This window comes from Hydra vulgaris, chromosome 09 (assembly GCF_038396675.1).
Source record: "Hydra vulgaris chromosome 09, alternate assembly HydraT2T_AEP".
Classification (NCBI taxonomy): domain Eukaryota; kingdom Metazoa; phylum Cnidaria; class Hydrozoa; order Anthoathecata; family Hydridae; genus Hydra; species Hydra vulgaris.
The window spans coordinates 29,630,455-29,652,500 of record NC_088928.1 but is presented as its reverse complement, the minus strand read 5'-3'; the positions used below and the strand labels follow the sequence as shown (position 1 = coordinate 29,652,500).

The window sequence follows — 22,046 nt, the reverse complement described above, 5'->3', positions numbered from 1 at the left end:
ATATATATATAATATGTAGATATATATATATATGTATATAAATATATAATATGCATATATATATAATATGTATATATATATAATATATATAACATATATAAATATATATATAAATATATATGGCGCATTTGCCATAAGGCAAATCTAGGCAACTGCTTAGGGGCATCAACCATAAAGCGGTGCTTAGTTTTTTACTTTCTTTGAAAAATTTTGTCAGACATTTTTTTATAATACGATCAGAATTAATTTCGAATTTATCTGAATTTTTAAAACTATTTCTATGACTAGTTTAAAATAAACAATGAAGATTTATAGCAACAATAGGTATGAGTGTCTTTAAGCAAGTAACCTTAATGCAAAAACTCATGTTACATAATTTAATAGTCCTTACATAATATAAACTTGATTGAATTACTACTTTTAGAGTAAATTTTTGCTCTTAATTAAATCAATAAATAATAATAAAAAAGATAATTAGTTTTTTCTGTAGAACTGTTTAAACTTAAGAATTATAGGGCAACAACTATTCACATATATATATATATATATATATATATATATATATATATTATATATATATATATATATATATATGTGAATAGTATATATATATATATATATATATATATATATATATATATATATATATAATATATATATATATATATATATATATATATATAAATATATATATATATTTAAAAACTTTTTACTTTTACTTTTTAATTCACAAAATTACCACTTAAATATTTTTATATTAAACTTTCATAACTATTTCATAATAAATAAAGTTTTATGCTAAATAAAGTTTAATTAATATTTTTCTTATTCTTATTACTGGTCTCAAAATTCTGTTTGGATGACGATGGTGAGATTTAAGAATACATTTTAATTGTTTTGTCTAACAAGGAAATAAAATACAACTAACCAAGCATCCCATTTTACAAAAATAGAGTAGTGTCTTCCATCTTGTGTAACTTAGGTGTCACTGAAGATTCTGACCAATGGGCACAATAAAACTTCATTGAATCAGAAATATAACACAATGCATAATTTACGCATATGTAAGAATCTTATTATACAGTATAATATACCAAGTTTGGACATATTCATTATACTTTATCTTATTTTAAAGTGATATGCAATACTTGTGGACATTATTTTGAACTATTAATATATGTATTATAATTACTTTTTCTAATATTGATCAACATGTAGTAGTATACATTAGATACTGCAACATTTCGTCTATGGTGATTATGGTTGTTGTTTCAACTTTTTTCGGTATAAAAATATACTTCTAAACTTAAGACTTTGCCCTGATATAATAAAGTTTTTTCTCTTTGCAATTATATAATACGATTATAAAAGAGAAAAAATTTTTATCAGGGTGTAATCATATATGACTATATTCTGTTATAATAAAGTGTGTTTTATTCATACTTAAGCATAGGAGCAGAAGTTTATTTTTATATAGAAAAAAAAGATGAAACAACAACCAAAAAATTGCAATAGAGGAAATATCGTTAGGAAATTAAAAGAAAACCTTCAATTTCCACGGTTAGAAATTGAGAAAATCCATTTAAAAAAAATAAACAAGTTGCCGACTTAAACTAAAATAGCATTCAAGGAAACTGAAACTTTTGTCAAATATTAATTGCAAAAAAGAAAAGATATAGTCGGAAGTTTATTTTAGACCTATTTCTGGCACATTTTGTTAATTTCGTTCGCCCTACATGTTTTTTAGTGCCAAAAAATGGGGGTGGCGGCAACTGGGAGTTTGACCCTATGCATATGTTAATAGCAATGTCAAATATATATCACGCAAAAGTAAAACATTTTAATGAGGACAACGTCATTTTTACGGCAACATTTAGTTCTAAAAACTTTTATGACACTAGGTGTTTCGATTTTAGGTATAAATTTGATGCATTAAAAAAAAATTTCTTGAAGACTTTATACACCAAAGTAGGAACTTAATGATGCAGTTGTATCGTCGCTTATCATTCGATTGTGTTTTTGACAACATTTACAAATACCATGATTTAACTCCTGTAAATATTTTAAATACCATTACTATGACTAAAGATAATATTGTCGGAAAAAAACCGACATGAGTAAATATCATTCATAAAATATACAAATTAAAATTTTGTAAAAAAAAAAAGAACATCAATCGAAACTGCTAACGGTGATAACTTCATTTTGTTTAAATGTTTTTTAACCTGCAAAAACAAAAACAAAAAGTGCAGGAACCGTTTAAGAAGTAATCGTATGATTGTCGGTCGAGATCAGTATATACACTTCTTTCCAAGGCCAAGGCAATTGACCATCTAGAAACAATTCAGTGTCAACATTTACAAATCATTCCCCGCATTGAACTTAATGACTAAAAATACCAGTGTCTTGCATCATGCCGCTGCCATCTAGTGGACTCTGTTGATAATCTAATAAATAAGAAAAAAAAAATCCTTAAAACTAATGCACAATACAATAAGCCATAAAAACATATTTACATACACTTACTTATAGATTGTTGCGGCCTTCTCTGGTTTCTTTTATCGATCAAACCACCCAGAGATATCCGTTTATCACTTACATCGTCGCCTAGTTTTTCCTCATCGCCGCGTCTTTTTAAGCAAGCAGCTTTAGGATTTAGATTACGCTCTTAAAATTTAAATTACAAAAACAAGTATTATTTTAAATACTCCACATTGATATATTTGCACAAATAAACACATTCAATATCATTAAAATACCTCGTACTTGAGACTCGAGTGAATTTATAATGGTAACGGCTTGATGCAAGACAGTTAACTAAAAACGAACTTTATTGTTAATGACTTACAAATGCTGCTTACATTCAAAATAACAAAAATTTGTAAACCTGAAACAACAACAGTAAATTCACGATAGAAACAGTAAAAAAAAAAATTAATTTTATTATTTAATGAATTATTCGTTTTATTGATTTTAATAGCAATTCGAACATTTAAAATTTTAAAACAACTATAACAACAACCTTAGTTTGTGGATTTTCATTTTTTAAATGTAGAGAGCACATGCGCCCAAGCTCTTTAAAAGCTTCATTAATATCACGAACACGTACTCTAGAATAAATTTAAAAGTTAGTTTAAAATACTGATAATAAACTTGAAAAACATTTTACGTATAAAATAATTTAAAAATACCTTTCCCTGGCATTATTAGCGTGTCTTCTCTCAGATTCTCGAAGGTATTTAGGCTCTGAATCGTCATCACCACTCATTTCAATAATATCAGAGTCATCTAACTTATGTCGTTTTTTAGCTTTACTTTCACCTTTGTTTTTCTTTTTTCCTAATTCTATATATATATATATATATATATATATATATATATATATATATACACACACACACATATATATACATATATATATACACACACACATATACACACACACACACAGATATATATATATATATATATATATATATATATATATATCTAATATATATATATAATCGTCATCACCACTCATTTCAATAATATCAGAGTCATCTAACTTATGTCATTTTTTAGCTTTACTTTCACCTTTGTTTTTCTTTTTTCCTAATTCTATATATATATATATATATATATATATATATATATATATATATATATATATATATATATATATATATATATATATATATATATATATATATATATATATATATATACACACACACACATATATATACATATATATATACACACACACATATACACACACACACAGATATATATATATATATATATATATATATATATATATATATATATATATATATATATATATATATATATATATATATATATATATATATATATATATAGATCACCCAATGAGCAAAAAAATTAATTTTTTGAACTTATTAAAATGTTTAAAGTATATGTTTCGAGCAATTAATTTAAAAAAACCAGAACATTATCAATGAAGTACACTACAATTGTGTCATATTGATTATCTTTTTACTTTCAACTGTAAAAGCTAAGCAAAAGATTCTTTTTTACAAATAGAATATATTAATAATTTTAATATGTAATGTAATTCTTAATATAATGGTGCTATATATCTAGTGCTACGGTGAGAGAGCAGTTTTCGATCGAAACAAAATTTAACATTAATCTTAAGATAAAATTTTTATTTCGAAAGTATAAAAATATTACAGCAACGCAATAAGCTTTTCTGTCTTTTTTCAATTAGGATGACAACCACATGCCACATCTTTTAATTTTACATTTTTTATTATATCATCTTCAATGGTTTTCAATTCTTTAATTTTTTGCAAGTTGCTGATAAAATCACTTTAAACTAGCGTTTTAACTAGAAACAAAATATAGTCAAAATTTTTCTCACATTTCAACCAAACAGCTAGATTTCAAATTAACAAAAGGTTACTAGACCTGGAATGTAGCAACCTGAAATGATTTTTCATAATTTGAATGAATCGGAACCTACTTGATACTTTCCCATTTTTTTAAAAAAAAAAAGAGTTATATATAAGCTTTACATATAGAGATAATTTATAAGATCATCATAAGGTTTACCTTATATATAGGGAGAGATAATATGATCATCATAAGGTCTACCTTATTAAACCAATAAAATTTGATACACTATTTTTATACACATCAGTAAAACACAGTTTATAGCATATTAAATTGTGATTTTTTTAAAGATAAAAAAAAGTTTTGCAATTTGTTCAGGACCATAAAATGATTATAAATACTTTCAAATGGCTATTCTTTAAATATTTAGAATTTTTCTTAAACTGTAACACGTTTAAATGACAACGAACTAGAGATTTTGTAGTTGAGATTTTACTGCACATTTTAAACACTTATGAAAATCATATTTCACTGCTTTTTGTAAATGGAATTTTTTGTTGCAAAATAAGCAAAAAAAAAAAAAAAAAAATTGATTTCGAAATAAAGGCATTTTTTTACTTTACATTGCATTTATTTACAATATGTGTGATAAAAACTAAAATATTATGACAAAAATTTTTTTTTAATTCCCTGAACCATTCCAAAGTTTAAAGGATGAAAAAAAGAACTATTTTAGTTGGAAAAAACAAAGCACTTTTAAACTTCCTGTTATTGATCGTATTTGTTTTTTATTGTTTCGCATTCTTTTCAGCGCTATAAAATTAAAAATTAGAAAATGAATTGAAAAGTATAAAATTAAAAAATATTAGTAGAAAAGTATATTTTTTTCCTGATCATAAAAACGAAAGAATACTTTGAAACAAAAACTAAAGAATATTTTGAAAACTATTGAATTGTTAAGCGCCTACATTTTTATAATATATTCGCGATGATAAGAATCAATATCACTATATCTATGACCATACAAACAAAACAAAAAACTGTTTTTAGGTTTTTTTGTTTAGTTTAGGGCCGGAACGAGAATTATATTTATGTAATTTTTTACTTTCAAGATTTGAAAGTGAAAGCCTGCACCTCAACATCGTGGCTACATAATATACATTTAACCTATTTCATTAATTTCAATTATTAATATATATAACCTTTAATTAATGTATATATAACCTATTTCATTAATTTCAATTATTAATATATATAACCTTTAATTAATGTATATATAACCTATTTCATTAATTTCATTCTTGTTTCATTTAAATCTAATGTTGTTTTTATTTGCTTCTTATAATGCTATTTATTGAAAGTTTTAACCTGCATAATATTTATATTCAAAATTATTTCTTTGTTTTCTATTTTTCCATTTAGGTTAAAATTGAAATATTTACTGTATTAGACATGCTAAACTTTTTAATTATTTAAAATTTAAAAATGAGATTATTCTCAAAGGCAGGTAACATTTTTTTGAAAAAAGAGCTAGTTTGTTGCGCAAAATTGGATAGCAACTCTTTTTGCACCACAATATTCCTTATCTTCTAGAAATCCTTACATAATTGATTACTGAAATAATATCACATTGTGTTTGTTAAGAATTGCGTATTTTTTACCTAAGTTTACCTATAGTTCTTCATTGCTCTGTAGGACAATGATTTTTTGATTTTAATTTACAGTCTGTGTAACATGTCAAAAAAAAAAAAAAAAGGTAAAAAATAAATTCTGGCATTCCGGCCTGAAATTTTGTGATTCCCGCCGGAACCGGAATAACCTAAGTCACAAATTACGGCCGGAACGGAATTCCGGTACATCCCTAGTTTTGTTCAACAAATTTATATATTTTTAACTAATTTGATTAGAAAGTTAAAAATAAAAAATCATTTAAAACTGCTACTAAAACAAACAACTTAAGCTTTTTATCAACGCAACCGTGCGAGAACAAATGCAAGATTAGTTTATATATATATATATATATATATATATATATATATATATATATATATATATATATAGAACTCAATCCTTTGAGGTTTCAATAACTTAAAACCTCAAGGGATCTCAAAATGTGTTTGAACATCAAGAGTTTTCGAATTATAGGAGCTCAATCCTAAATATTAAACCCTAAAATGACCGAAGAATTGTCTAATTTAAATAGTATTTCAAATTGTAAGAGTTCGAATTACAACAGTTCAACTGTATATACAAATATATTCAACTGAAAATAATCAACGACATTTTTTGTTCTTTTTTTTCTTTTATTGTATCTTCTGGTTTACTTTTTGAAATCAACACGTGGTTTTTTATGATTTTATTTGATAATTAAATTTGAGGAAAATTTTTTTTAAGGTAATTAGGTGAAATTTTTATTCACTAAAATATTCTGGAATTAAAAATCTTCATGTATGGTTTATACAATAAAATTATAAAATAGATTATTTATAAGGTGTCCAGTTTCGTGTTATTAGCCGGTCAGGTAGCAACAAAACACGCATTTTTTTGTTAAAATAGATAATATTTTACCTAGCAAATTTTGAGGAGTGGATATGTGTGAATTAATACTATTATCAATTGGTGAATCGATTGGTGCATTTTGCAATTGGTCCGTAAGAGTAGGAGGATAACGAGTGTGAATGTATGGACGCGTCAAAGAGCTTTCTGCGTGATTTTTTAATACCCATATTGCGTCATCCAAAGTTTCTTGCATCCGATTCTTAAATGAATAAGTCAAGCACCGTATTACCTTTAATAAATAATGTAAACTATAACCACATAATTAAATAGAAAATAATTACCATTTGCTGTATATTGTCAAATGATGCAGGATTGGTATTTGTTGACAAAGGGGCATTAGTACGATTACTTATGAGAGGAGGTGGAGAGGCTACAGGAGAAGAAGGGTTCGAAGGAAAGCTTGCTGTGGAGTTCGTTTCATTTGAATACATCTATAAAACACATCAAAGAAATCGCAAACCTTCGTCAGAAAATACGGCGATAATATTAGTAATACTACCTGCAGAATGTACTATGTAATATTCGGAATCAAAATTGCCGTAAATGCAATATTCAGATTAGCAAGCATCAAAACTTAAAAGCTTACCGAAGCAAGCGCTTTACCGAGCGATTCGCCAGGTTGAGAAGTACAATGAGTGGATTCATTTCCACGAGGAAGTGCTGAAATAATTTTTTTTTCAGAATAAATTTTTTTACATTAGTACGTGATCATTATGTAACAATTTAATTCTTACTGTCGTTATAGCTTGATGTTGCAACAAATTGGCTCGAGGATGTATTTAAAGAAGATGAACCGTGCTGTCTAAATGAAGACATTGGAGGTAGCGACGGAGGAAGACGAGAATCACTAAGTTCCATTGTTGAGTACTAATTTAAAAAACAGCAAACATGCGATATATTATACAAAAAATATACTTATATAAAAGATCGTTTACATATATTTTAAGTCAATCAAATAATAAATATTACACTTACAAACTCTGGAGGTAACGTTGAATAGGGTCCTGTCATGGTATGTGGTCTGACGCTTGTCATATGATGACCCCAAGGATCAGGCGAACCATGTTCTAATCAAAACAGAATTTGCAAGTTTCAATAGAGTTATACCATAGCAACTAACTTTGAATAAAATATAAAAAAAACATATATATTACCTAAATAATAGTCATTGCCATAAATTCCACCTTTAGGTGAAGAATAAGGAAGCGATGGATCACCGGGTATAATATCTTCAGAAGTTGGCGAATAAACCTAAAATAAGAGCATTTAATAATATTTATGAAATATAAAGCCAAAATATTTTAGTTTAGATGGTATTAATAGAAAGCAGTCTTTTTTAGCTTTTAGTTAAAAATACTCAATACACCATCTAGTATATGGTACACACTGCAACTAATATAAATGTATTACAATCTTACAAAAATAGTCGACCAGTAATCCATTGCACGTTCAATGTGGTCATGAATAATGTTAGTCGCGTGCATATTAAAATGATTTTATTTATGAAGAAAGTATAATTACAATAAAATTAACCACAAGTTTTTAAAAGACCAATATGACATCACGTATTAAACTTACAAAATAAGAATTTGAAAAATGGTTAAGCTTCTGGTTTCCATTTACAAACGACATTCTAATTTGTTATTTTTCTATCTTTTTAATTTTTTTGGTGCCTTAAAACAAGATAAAAATAAAAACTTTCTTTAGTAAAAGATTAAACAAGAATATCTTTTCACAAAAGAAAAAAAAGAGTTTCTACGACTTTACCAACGTGATAATAACGCACTGGAAAATGAATCTATTTGTAGACAACAAAGCTCCATAAACTTTCTTTTATTAAATCATTTGAACTCTTCAAGAACAAAAGAAGGATTTTGTATTTAGGCATAACTAAAGGAAATTATTTTTAAATAAGAATCGCCGCTACACGTGAGCTAAAATAATGCACACAAAAACAAAAAAAAGCAGGTGTTACAGATAAAACAAAAATAAAACTTTATTGTAATCGTCACGATTTAACTTTTATATGATGAAAGAAATAAGTTAAAACACACTAGAGAAAAACCAACGATTTCCGGCATTCGTTTATTTCTTTTTCAGTATAAAAATTGATAACTTTCTGTAGCGTAAGGAAAAATTGGAAAAACTCAAACTAATCTAAACTAAAACTAGATCACTAAATTAAATTTTTTTTTTTTTTATATAAACCGAAAATATGAGTAGGTATCTTAGAATTTTAAAAATGAAAATATAATTTGCAAATGTAAAAGATTTTCTTAAAATACTCATAAACGTTTAACTCCTGAAAAATTTCTGTATTATAGCTAATAAGAATATTGAGAAGATGAAAACACATTTTCATAAAAATATCTGGGATAAAATTATAAAAAACAAATTAATTTAATGCTAAAAAATATTTTTAAAAACTCGTTATTTTTATCCATAGTACCCGTCATTTGTGAAATGGGATGAACATAAAATTAAGAAAAAAATACTTCATGCTTTTTATTAGTAAATATATTTTAAAACTTTATTATTTCATTAGAAATTTTTAAACTATATTATAAAACATCGTTGAAAGTAAAATTTTTTATAAATTACCATTTTCCATTTATTAGTTTTTTGAACTTTAATTATTTAGTTTTAAATGTTGATTTCTCTTTTACAATAAAATATTGGTGCGTTCAGGAAAAATAATTACGTTTCTATGTTAATATTCTCTTAACTTAAGAATATTGCCATAGAATATTGTTTTCATCTTTTTCTAAGTTGCGAACAAAAATGAAGTTGCTTTAAACATAACTTTTTTAAACAAATTTAAACAGTTAGGGAAGTAAGTAAATTTCTAATAAAACACTTGTATTACGTCTTGATACGGACGTACTAGGGCACGTATAGTTTTATAAAAATGTATTTACTATAAAGTGCCGAGAAAACAAAAAAGCCAACATTTAATGCTGATGCTACACATCTCGATTTGAAAAATAACGCTAACTTTGTTATCTAGATTTACAAATTTACAATTCTAAAAAAAGCAGATTTATGTAAAACTATCCAAGTAAAAAACACATTAAAGGTAATCAACGACGCAGCTAGCGTCGAAATGTCATTGATTAAAATTAACGACTCGTTTACGAAGCCAGTACATAAGACACTAAATGTGTTTCATTTAGTAAAAACTGTGATAAGTTATAATATTATTTTTTTCTTCATTTTATTAATTTTTTTGCGGTTTTGATAAAAATAGATTTTAATTACACAGCAGAAATTTAATAATTATTATTTATAGGTAGCTCGTAACATGAACAATATAAGCATTTTTAAAAATTGCACGTAAAACATTTATCTTTAAAAAAAATGAAGGGAGTTAAGATTATTTCGCCTTAAGTTCCCCATTTTAGCTTACAATGAACTCTTGATAGCTGTTACTAAATGACAAGTACTGTGGCAACCCACCAAAGACGCATTAGAAACTCCTAGTGATCGTTACTTGCCTTTATATAAAATCTTAATACTTAACATGCTTAACCTTGATTTATAAATAAAACAATTCTTTTAACCATTATTAAAAAAAATAAACGTGGCCAGTCATCAAAATATCTGATTTATACATTTATTTACACCTTTAAAGGTAAAAAAATAGTTTCCAATTTTTTTTTTTTAAAAAACTGGTACACGTTTAATATTACATCAACACGTTGAAAGATTTAAACATGATTTCAACCGGTTGTCTTATCATGTCATAGTAAGCTATGGTTTTAAATACATTAATTTAAATAAAAAAATTATATATTATGAGTTAAACAGAATTTTTTTTGTGTTTGATGTCAAAAATCAAATACGCACTCAATTATAAAATTTTTACTTTAGAATTAGAATAGTAGCAATAATAGAATTAGCATTGTAAAATTAGAAGATTAGGATGATTAACCATTTTAGCATATGTTACTAACAAAAATTTTTTATTATAGACAAAAAATTAAATTGTTAAATAATAAATTGAATGATTACAAAACTACGACTCTTTAACATTTACGCTGCTGTTGAAACAAAAATGTCATTTTGTTGACGAACTTTATTATACAAAAAACATTTTCTTACTTCTAGAAATTCACGATAAAATTTTTTTTATTAAAAATGTAACAATATTGGTTTTAGTAAAATTTTAAATTAATTGCACCCTAGGACGTCAGAGAAGGCGCAAAAGAAGCATATGTACCCAGGGCACCAAGTTAATACGACGCCATAAATCGAAAGACAAAAAAAAATAATTATAGAAGTGCTAAAATTATAAAAATTATTATTATTTTTATTGTTTTTAATCTATTGTTTATTCCTAGTAACCCCTATCAACCGCTTTCCCTCGCCCTCGTACGCATTATTTTATTTAAAATCAAACTCACTAACGCATAAACTTTTCAAAACCTTAAAAACAAAAAAAACTTATAATTCGACAAATCTGTTAGATATCACAATATTGATTTTTTAAACTCGTGAAATTCAATGCTTTTGTTTTTAAAAAAAGGAATTTTACGAGAGATAAGACATAATATAATAATATCTATAATTTTCTGAGCTTCTTTGAGTTAATTAATTAGTACTTTTCAGTCTGTTTAATGTTTTTTTTTTCATCCCATTAGTTCCGTGTAAAATTGTATAAATTAACATCGCTATCCTAAACATGATACCAATTATCAAAAACCTATTCTTCCGATAGATAATAAATGCAAATTATTATATATATAATATATAATACATAATAATACAATATATTATAGATGCAAAAATGTTATTTTTAAAGATAATTTTTTTATAACTTCTAACGTTAGCGCGGTCTAGTGGATTCCGCCTCGGGCTAGTAAACCGAAGTTCGCCTTCGGTATCGATATTTGCTTTCTTTTCTAGTAAGTGCACAAAAGTTATTTTTTTGTTGCTGCACACTTTTTTGCACTAACTAAATAAAATTCTTACCATATAAAGTCAAAGCGCAGAATGTGCACTGCTCATACACGGCTGTTTCAAAGTGAGCTTTACGGTTTCTTGTTTTTTTTTTTTTTTTCAAATAATCGCTTAATAGGTGTTACTAAAACTTTTTAAACTTCTTAAATAATAAAGATAATTTTGTTCTTTAAAAAGAACATAAACACCAATAAAATGTTTTACCATATGACATTAAATGAATGATTAAAATTTTCTTCAATTTATGATAAAATGCGCCAAATGAAAAGCTTGGCTAAATTTGTTGTCACTTTTTATCCACAAAAAAAAATTGAAAAAGTATATTTTAGATATTTATTATTAAATATAATACATAATAACACAATATATTATAGATGCAAAAATGTTATTTTTAAAGATAATTTTTTTATAACTTCTAACGTTAGTGCTAGTGTTCGGCAAAATCAAATATACGTCAAACCTTTAAAGATTTGAATTTGAACTGTTCTTTGAGGGGATAGATTTGAATTTGATTTGACAAATATCTGGAGGATTTGGATTTGATTTTCAAATATTCACTTTGTTCTCAATTTTTGCGTTTGAAAAAAAAACGCCAAATTTTACAGGCCCGCAAACATATATATCACTTTATTCCGGGGTCTTTGCAGTGGTTTCCGGAATGGCGGTCGCCTTTCAAGAACGGAAAAAAAAAAAAAAAAAAAAAGAGTTTTTAATTAAAGTTTGTTAATATTAAAGAGAAAGTAAAGAGCATAGAGAAAGAAAAAAAGAAAAGAAATGTAAACAAAGTACAAAGAAAAAACGTAGAAAAAAATATATGTAGAAATCAAAAGAAAAAATTGCAAATACAATTTAACCACAATAAAAATGGAAAAAGTAAAACAATAACGAATCGAAAAACATTCATTGAAAGAAACAATCATTCGAAAAAAGAAAATAATAAAAAAATATAATAATGGCTTGCTTGAAAGCAAAGAATTTTTTTTTTTAATTTTATTAATTTTCTGTGCGTTTTTGTATATTGTCTTGTATGTTTGTCTATTGTTTGTATTTTCCGTCGTGTATTCAAATTCAAATTTATTTTAATATTCGTTATTCTTATTTTCATTAATTATTTTTCATTATAATAGTTGCTATATGTCATTGTTTACTTTTACGTTTTATCAGTTTTAACTGTTTGTAACTGTCTAACTTTGTTTATGTAGCTATTGTATTTATAAAGACAAGTGACTTATATATAATTATTATTATTGTTATCATTATTATTAATATTATTTTTATTATTTAAACCATTATTATTTTAATCATTTTCATTAGGTGTTTACTTAATATTAGCATATTTACTATTTGTAAACAACCTTGAAATGTATCTATTTCAGAAATATATATTACATTCCTAATTATGTCGGATAATCCAGAACCCGAATCTTTTTCTGTTACAAAAACCACCAAACGTTCACAATCAATTGTATGGGATCATTTCACAGTTGATGAGCATGACAAAACCAAGGCCATATGCCAGCATTGTCCAAAGCACAAGAACAAGTATGCTTACAATAAAGGTGGGACAACAAATCTAATGAACCATTTAAATTCTCAACACAAAAGCAAATTACTTGGGGACAGAGAACCAAAGCAACGACGTTTAGATGACATGATAATGACACCAATCGTTTATTCTCCAGATCTATTCAATGAATACTTAGTTAGCTGGATTGTCAAGAATGATCAATCATTTAATGAGGTAGAGTCCAGCCACTTTCGTAAACTACTCACTCTACTGAAACCAAATTTGTCAATCATGAGTGCGCGCCAATTAAAACGCCAGATAATGGACACTTACAACACCAAAAAACAATTGCTAAAGACCCTTTTTTTGAATCTTGACTCAAAGGTTTCATTCACCACTGACTGCTGGACATCACCCAACAACATTGCTTTTATGGGCATAACGGCTCATTACATTGACAAAGACTGGAACCTACATGCCAAAACTCTTGATTTCAAATCCTTGCCTGATTCCCATTCAGGTTCAAATTTATCTAATGCATTCTTGTCAGTTTTGATTGAATTCGGTCTTACAAGCAAAGGAATGGGCATTACCTTAGATAATGCTTCCAATAATAATTCATTTATGGATATTTTAAATTCCAAGTACGAAATTAAAACCACCTTTGAGCATATCCGGTGTTTTGCTCATGTGCTGAATTTGGGCGCGCAAGCAGGTTTGGATGTTTTGAAAGATGATCTTGTAAAACTTAGAACAGGAATTAAAAAAATCCGATCCAGTCCTCAATCATATTCTAGGTTCAAAGGTTTCCAGCAATCAAATTGCACCTTAAAACCAATACTTGATGTCCCTACAAGATGGAACTCAACAGCTGATATGCTTAAACAAGCAATGGAATTAAAAGTTGGTTTCATTGCGTATTTTTGCGATTTTGACTCAACTGCAAACAATCCAGACTGTTGTCTATCAATTTCAGCAGATGTTTGGAACAGGTTTGAAACAATTGTTTTGTATCTTGAACCATTCAAGGAATTTACCCAGCTCATTAGTGGTGATTCATATTCCACATTGTCTTTGGTGGTTCCTCTCTTCAATATTCTTTTGGATCACATTACTGAATGGATGACCACAAAAACCAACCCTGAAGATAATCTACACCGCTCTACAGTTGCAGCGCTCGCAAAAATTTCAAAATATTATAATTTGACTAGCGACTGCTTTACTATCTGCACTGTCCTGGACCCAAGATTTGGTATTGAATATTACAAAAATGATAAGGGCGCAAACAGCGAGTCGTATACAAAGATTATGGACACAGTCAATTGTGAATATCAAATCAATTATGCCCCAAGCAATGGTACAACTGCTACAAGCATTCAAAACGTTTCAAAATATACCCCGTTCAAATCGCGTGTTTCATCAAACCCATGTAATGAGTTTGAAAACTATTGTAATGATACAAGTAAGATAGATGGCGGCAATAATAGCAACATATTACTTTGGTGGAAATCTCGATCTGACAAATATCCAAACCTATCCAGAATGGCCAGAGATTACCTGGCCATTCCTGTTACATCTGTATCATCAGAAAGGCTCTTCTCATTAGGAAAAAATCTTATTACTGACAAAAGAAATCTTCTCTCTGCAGATACCATTCAAGCTTGCCAGTGCTTGAAGTCTTGGTTGGATTAAAAAGAATAAAAGAAGCTGTAATGTGTGAGAAATAGTAACAAATGCTGCAATATGAATAAAATTTATAGATTCAGATAACTAAAATTAATAAATGAAATAAGTTAAATAACGTTCAAATATACATCAAATCTTGGAATGATTTGAATTTGATCTAAATTCAAAATAGGAAGATTTGAATTTGGCGATTTCAAACATTTGACGCATATTTGATCAAACTATTTGAATTTGTGCCGAACACTAGTTAGTGCGGTCTAGTGGATTCCGCCTCGGGCTAGTAAACCGAAGTTCGCCTCTCGGTATCGATATTTGCTTTCTTTTCTAGTAAGTGCACAAAGGTTATTTAGTGGTCTTACAATGTGTATATTTATACACATTGTAAGACCACTTTAACTTAAAAAGAAATTCATTTGAACCTAATTTTTAAGTGAAACAGGCAATATTTGTCAGTTGTAAAATATTAAAGGTCACGTGACTGTTTTAAAATGTAAACAAAGATTTACGCATAAAAATAGAAAAATGTTGTAAACCAGCCAAGTTTGAAGACATATGGTCTGACATAGCTAGAGATACAGAAAATAATTTTTTGATTTTCATATGTATTGCAATTTCGATAATTTGGTGCCCTTTGCATAAAAATTACGATTTTGATTTAATAAGTAGATTTATAAATAGAAATGCATAAAAAACTAACTTTTCTTCAAAAAAACAAGCAAAGAGCACCAAAAATCAGGTAGAACAGAAATTCATTGATAAGTATTCCAAATTTCAACCATTAAGCATGTAGCTATGTCAGACCATTTTAATTGTCCCAAGCCAGGTTTCTCGTAAATATCGCAAAAAACAGAAATGTGATCACAAATCATTGGCAATATTTTAACATTATTTATTTTTATTCCGTTTAATGTAATTATTTATTTAACAAGGAAAGATAGATCTTTTATATTTTTGTTATTTAAAGATGAAAGCGTTTATAGAAAAAAATTCTACTATTTTAAAGTTAGTGAATTTTTATACTTTTTATGCGGAAATGCTTTTTTTCTGATAAACTCAGGTTCGTTTTTATATCGAGTGAAACAGCCGGGCATAGAATGTTACAGCCGTAACAGTCCGTTAACAAGCTGTAACTACTCCGCTAACGGCTAAAGATTTACGCGTTTTTTACAACCAACATGTAGACACATCAACTGAGGGTTTTGGCGTGGTCAGATTCTTTTAATTAAAAGAAAGTCTTTTCTAGATTTTAAACTAAAACAAAAAAAACAAAAAAAAAAAGTTGCGTCACAAAATCGAGAGCCTCTCCCCCTCGTATTAAATCGCCTAAAGTCCCCCCCCCCCCCAAAGCGTGACGTAATTTATGGACGACCCCTAAGTTGAAAATTCTGCAAAAATTGAGCAGAATTTCCTATAAAACTATGTTGTTGACGCAGTAAGTCGTTTGTTCCAGTTGACTTCACTATCAATGAAACGAATTCCGTATTTATCAGCTGCTAATAAACAATTTTGGTTGCGTCCGCCCCTCACGGGTTAATATTTTATCTGAACCCACAATGAATGCCATTGCGAGTTTTCTTAGGTTTGAAACAAAGCAATTGATGACGGCAAAACGGTATTACTATGAACCTAATATTGCAGCTTTTGTTCCTGAATAATGTTACAGATGATCATTTTACTCAACAAATTCTAGATGTGAAATTGAGAAGAATGTGTCTTTAAGATTTTCACTCATCTAAGTAAAAAAATCAAGAACTTTTCAAATTATAAAAGCTCGTGAAATGATGCAATTTTATGCTGATGATGTCATCTAAGACAACTTTATGGAAGATATTTCGATACCTTAGTTGTTTGAAGAAGTCTTCAAAGAACTTAAAGACTCCATCAAACTATTAAAATGGCAAAAAGAGAGTACTTCCCAGGCCCGTAGAAACCGGGGGGCAGCATTTAAAATCTACAAGCCACTGCATGTTACAGAAGAGAAATCAGATTAAAGAACGGTTATTTGTTCTAAGTGATCAAAAAGTAAAGACTTTTTATCAAAACAAGTGTATATAGTGTTGAGTTGTCAGCAAATAGAGCCTTAGGTGTAAGATTGATTTTTATTCTTAGGAAGATTTTTATTGTAGGTAAGAAACAACACGAGCAAAGATTGAACCTGGCAGTATTCCTAAAGTTACTGGAAATGAAAATGAGTGTAGGCTTTCGAGAATGACTTGAATACTGCGGTTAGAAAGAAATGATTTAGTAATCTTAAAACTTTTATATGAAGGAACTAACACTAGAGAGAATCGTAGGAGAGAGTTGGAGAGGAGTGTTTTCTAGAGAGTTGGAGAGGAGTGTTTTCTAGAGTTTTTAAATACTGGAACTACTTATTTTATTACAGTTATTTTTATTTAGTTTAATAGTTTAGCAAATATTGAGATGTTTTTTCAATTAAGTATTGATTTTAGCATTAAAAACCGGAGTAATTTAGATGTCTAACAGCAGATTAATCTGTTTAATTGAAATGGCAGGAAGACTATGGCCAATAGATTCAGGAGTCAAATTAGAGGAAAAGTTCTTTGCAAGTAACTCTGCCTTATTCTGGGGAGAAAGTAATAAGACCCATGAACCCATGAATTAGAGATGTAATGTTACACTTATTTTAGTTAATGACACTGTTAAAGATTTTCCTAAAGTCTCTAGAACCTAACATCTGAGATAAGATACAAGATTTAGTAAACTGAGAATAACAGAGCTTAACATCAGACAGGATCTTTTTACGTTAACTTCTTGTAACAAAAATTTTTTGTTCTTAAATAGATAATTTGGTGAAAAAGACAAAAAAAAATGATTACAGTTTGATATAGCAACCGCACAAGAAGGTAAAAAACGTGGAGTAGAATGAAACTTGATTTAAAAAGAAGAAATAAAAACTTCCATACCTGTTTGAATCCAGGTTAGGTAAGAGGCACATTTATGCATACATATATATACGGATATAAACATGTTTGCTACTTATTTAAATGTTGGCATAAAATATCTTTACATACTTGTATAAACTTTAGTATTTATATGGTGTAGTATTTGCAAAAGAGAAGATGATGATCAGATGGATGTGTGGTATGACTCTAAAAAGACAAGAAAAGGAGCCATAATCTCAGACAGAGACTAGAAAAAACGTTGTATTGAACAACGTTTGCCAGAGAAGATTAAAGTGGTTTGGGTATCAGCATATAGAGTGGTAGCAGCTTCAGGAGGAAATGGTAGAAGTAAAAGATTTTTAAATTAGTGTAACAATATAAAAGAGTAAGGCTAAAGCTTGATAATGATGATTATGATAATAATGATGATGACGATCATGTTGATAATGATGTTTATATGTAAATATATATGCATATATATATAAAATATAACATGAATTTCAAATAAAAAATATACTTTAGGATTTATCAATGTTTATGCAGACCATGTCTATCACATATCCGACACTTGCTATTTTTTATCAAACCTGGCCCTAGTCAAACTTTTACCCCAATCATTTACTATGTTTATAGAAATGTCTAATTGCTGCTATGCCCTGGCATCATGAAAGCTCTCAGTGACCCAGATTGCATTAAGTTACAATTGTATTTCAGGCGCCACATTCTCAGAAATTAGTGAAAAACAATTGCTTAATTTTTAAGTTAAGTAAAAAATAAAAAATCACTGATATCATCAAACTGAGCAGCTGTTTCCGTTCAATCAAGAGCTAATCTATTTAAAAAATCCGGAAAACATTTAGCAAAAAAAAATCCAAAAAAATTCGGAATTTATTTGTCTTAATTTAAACTAATTTCTCAATTTTTATGTATTTTTTTTGTATGGGTAATGACTGAAAAAGATTAAAAACTTATATTGCAAATATATATACAGGGTGCGGAAAAAGTTCCCGAACAAAAATATAAACAGCAAAAGTTCCTGTATAAGACGAGAAAAAAATTACACTTTAATTTAAAACAAAATAATACTAAAAAATACTAAAAGAATACGAAGGAATACAAAAGAATACTAAAAATGAGATTCAAACAGTCTTTAACTAATAGACTATGACTAAATGAATCTTACAAAACGGGCATGACAAAATGCTATTTAATGTAACCTTTTTTAATGTTCAAAAATGCTAACTTTCAAACATTAAAAAATTTGTAATAACTTTTAATATTAAAGGATTTGTAATAACTTTTACTTTTGATAATTTTACCTTTCACATCAAAAACTTTATATGTAGGAAAAAATATGTCCTAAAATTGAAAATCTTTAAGGACCACATAATTGTTATGTGACCAGCAAAGATATGGTCAGCTAGCACTATCATGCCACATCTGGCATGAAGGCCATTATGAGCACCCCTAATTTACCACCAGTATGAGCACCCCTAATATAAATGAGAAATAAAATCCGGCAGTGGTAGAGCGCTCGCTTCATAAACAAGAAGTTCCAAGTTCAATCCCTACCATGCCCCTGGTAGCACAGCACTCTACTAACTTCTTCGCACAGTGGTCTTGTTCGCCAAGATTCAAGTTTTGGAGTTAGAGAGTCGAGAGTGGGTTGTTACCACAATTAAAGTAGCCTGCTCGAATGTAGTGACCTTTTTGACTTTAAGGAAGTGCAACAATATTAAAAAAATCCTACTTATTCATCATGCTTTTGGTGAAAAAATCTTTAACTTAATCTTTAAAAGTAGGTAACTCAAAAATTTGTAAAATTAAAAATTTATTAGCTAGTTACAATTTTTATTACAAAAAATTTTGTTAATAAAGTGATCAAACTTTATAAAACAATTTTTTTTTAAATATGATAATCCTTCTCTCCCTATGCAATATTTGGTGACATGTCTTAATTTTTCCACATTTTTTGTTAACTGCCAGATGTAAATGATCACTTAGTGAATAAGGAATATAATTTAACACTAGTCTAGAATTAATTAAAAAGAATTCAAGAAAAGTAATCAACCTTTTTATTTTATTCCTTTAATATATACATATATTTAACTTACTGAGCGAGCAGCAGAGCTTTTCTGTTGCTGCTTGTAACGACGCCCTATACAGAAATAGATCAATTAATGTTTAAAATCTTTTTTTAAGTATATCAAGACCACATCCAGATCACTTTTAGCAACAACTGATAAAAATATTTATATGGATGCAAGTATAACAAAGATTATTGCTATAAATGTATAAAAATTCAAATGCAGGCATAATAACTTTTAGAGCTGCATCAAAGTTTATTAAAACTTTAAAAAAATGCTTTATCAGTAATTATTAAAAAAAGATCTTTAAAAAATTATCTATAACTTAATTTTTAAATTAAAAAAAGACTATTTTAATGTTTATATATTTCATAATTTAACAAAAAATATAGAAACAAACAAAAAAAAATCAAAAAAACAACAACAACTACAAGAAAACTCTTCTGGCCCTGGGTAAAATCAAGAAAAAATATTAACACAGGCCTTTCACAGGAAGTGGGCGAGGTTGCATGCCTTGCAGTCCATGCAGAAAATATTTTGTTTAGACAACTTGACTAAGGATGTTAGCATGTTTCACATAGCTTTTCAAAAATGTCACAGAAAAAAGTCAAAAGGAACTTCACAAAAAAAAAAAAAAAAAAAAAAAAAAAAAATAAAGGAAAAGAAGTTTTAACAAAAGAGAAAATAAAAAATTATATAAATAAGAAAAAAATAAAAATTCAGAAATTAATAAAAAAAAAGATTCGTTGCGTAATTATTTAACTGTTTTTTTATTTTTTAATTCTAACGTAGTGGTTATTTTCATTAATGAAATTTGATACAAGTCGAGACTTGTATCAAATTTTGACATAATTTCTTTAACGAAAATAAGAAGACTTTCTATTATTCAATTTATTTACTTTTATCAATCAGTACCTCAAGAAAATAATTTATTATTTACGCAGAAAAAAGAAAGCAAGAAATAATTTTTATTTTTTTTAAATTAAGTACTTTTGGATTAGATGTCATTGAAACTTTGATTTTCCTTTTCTTATTTTTTCATGTTAAAATAAGAAAAATTTAGTTAAAAAAAATTTAATTTAACAATTAAAATTTTTTTATTTATTCATATTTTATTTTACCCTATCTTCAAGATTTCATTTCCCTTTTTTTAAAGTTTTTATTTTAAAGTTTAGTTGAACTTAGTTATTTCTAAGAAATATTGAAACGCTACTATAATTAATGTCAAAACATGCAAAAAGTTGTGGTCAAGGTGTCTAAAAAAATATTTTATGCATGGACAGACAAAATGTGTGACTGAACTCCCATCCTATGAAGACCTAATAACAAATAGAAAAACAGCAGCAATGTAATAGAATTTTTTTAAACATCAATTCAATAGAAATATTGTATAATAAAAGTTGTTTTTATGGTTTTTTTGAAAGAAAAAAAAATCTCCAAGTTATAAAAAACTCGAAGAAAAACTTTTTAAAAATGAGGAAGGGTAGAGAGTCGATGCTTGACAGCTGCGATCTCTGTCAATAAAACAAAATCAATATTTAAAATAATAACCATTATTAAGAATTTAATGAAGCATCTAATGATCACAACTATAATTAGTGCAAAAAAAAAAATCTTTTATTGAAAACAAAATTTCTGCTGTCTTTTCTTAAAAAAAACTACTAAAAGAATATGCCAAAGAATGTCTGGATGCAGCCCTGAAACTAAAAAAATTAAATATAAAAAGATGAAAAAAACTAACATTCTGTGCTCTCTACATTATCTGTAGGTGATACTGCTCTGGTGTAAGATATATTCTAAAGTCAACACAACATGTAAAACATTTTCTATAGCAAATATTTTATGTGAGGATAATCAATGATAAAAATTACATTGATAAAAACTTATAGAATAATAAAGAACACTTTTTAATTTAAACTTCAACTACAACAACTTTTGAGAACATTTTTATACTAAATTAAAATAATTAATAAAAAAAAATTGTTA

General features: G+C 27.3%; 1 protein-coding gene and 1 long non-coding RNA gene across 4 annotated transcripts in view; both read right to left on the bottom strand.

Moving 5' to 3' along the window:
- Nucleotides 1-1,311, bottom strand: part of LOC136085071 (uncharacterized) — a 15,379-nt gene extending 14,068 nt beyond the window's left edge. The window contains exon 1 of the long non-coding RNA XR_010641049.1: nucleotides 929-1,311. This is a non-coding gene — a long non-coding RNA (uncharacterized LOC136085071). The remainder of the gene's footprint in view (nucleotides 1-928) is intronic.
- Nucleotides 1,312-2,044: 733 nt separating this feature from the next.
- The window catches only part of LOC100202254 (transcription factor 12), a 42,118-nt gene continuing 22,116 nt past the window's right edge, over nucleotides 2,045-22,046 (bottom strand). For 2 of the 3 annotated variants that reach the window (XM_065805260.1, XM_065805262.1), the window contains 13 exons: nucleotides 21,802-21,856; nucleotides 20,088-20,131; nucleotides 8,073-8,169; nucleotides 7,894-7,985; nucleotides 7,653-7,785; nucleotides 7,505-7,578; nucleotides 7,200-7,349; nucleotides 6,928-7,117; nucleotides 3,192-3,345; nucleotides 3,023-3,110; nucleotides 2,760-2,817; nucleotides 2,527-2,667; nucleotides 2,045-2,447 (listed from right to left, as the gene is read on the bottom strand). In XM_065805260.1, the coding sequence (XP_065661332.1) occupies nucleotides 2,383-2,447; nucleotides 2,527-2,667; nucleotides 2,760-2,817; nucleotides 3,023-3,110; nucleotides 3,192-3,345; nucleotides 6,928-7,117; nucleotides 7,200-7,349; nucleotides 7,505-7,578; nucleotides 7,653-7,785; nucleotides 7,894-7,985; nucleotides 8,073-8,169; nucleotides 20,088-20,131; nucleotides 21,802-21,856 (1,341 nt within the window). In that variant the 3' untranslated portion in view covers nucleotides 2,045-2,382. The remainder of the gene's footprint in view (nucleotides 2,448-2,526; nucleotides 2,668-2,759; nucleotides 2,818-3,022; nucleotides 3,111-3,191; nucleotides 3,346-6,927; nucleotides 7,118-7,199; nucleotides 7,350-7,504; nucleotides 7,579-7,652; nucleotides 7,786-7,893; nucleotides 7,986-8,072; nucleotides 8,170-20,087; nucleotides 20,132-21,801; nucleotides 21,857-22,046) is intronic. The other variant, XM_065805261.1, reaches the window with a different exon arrangement.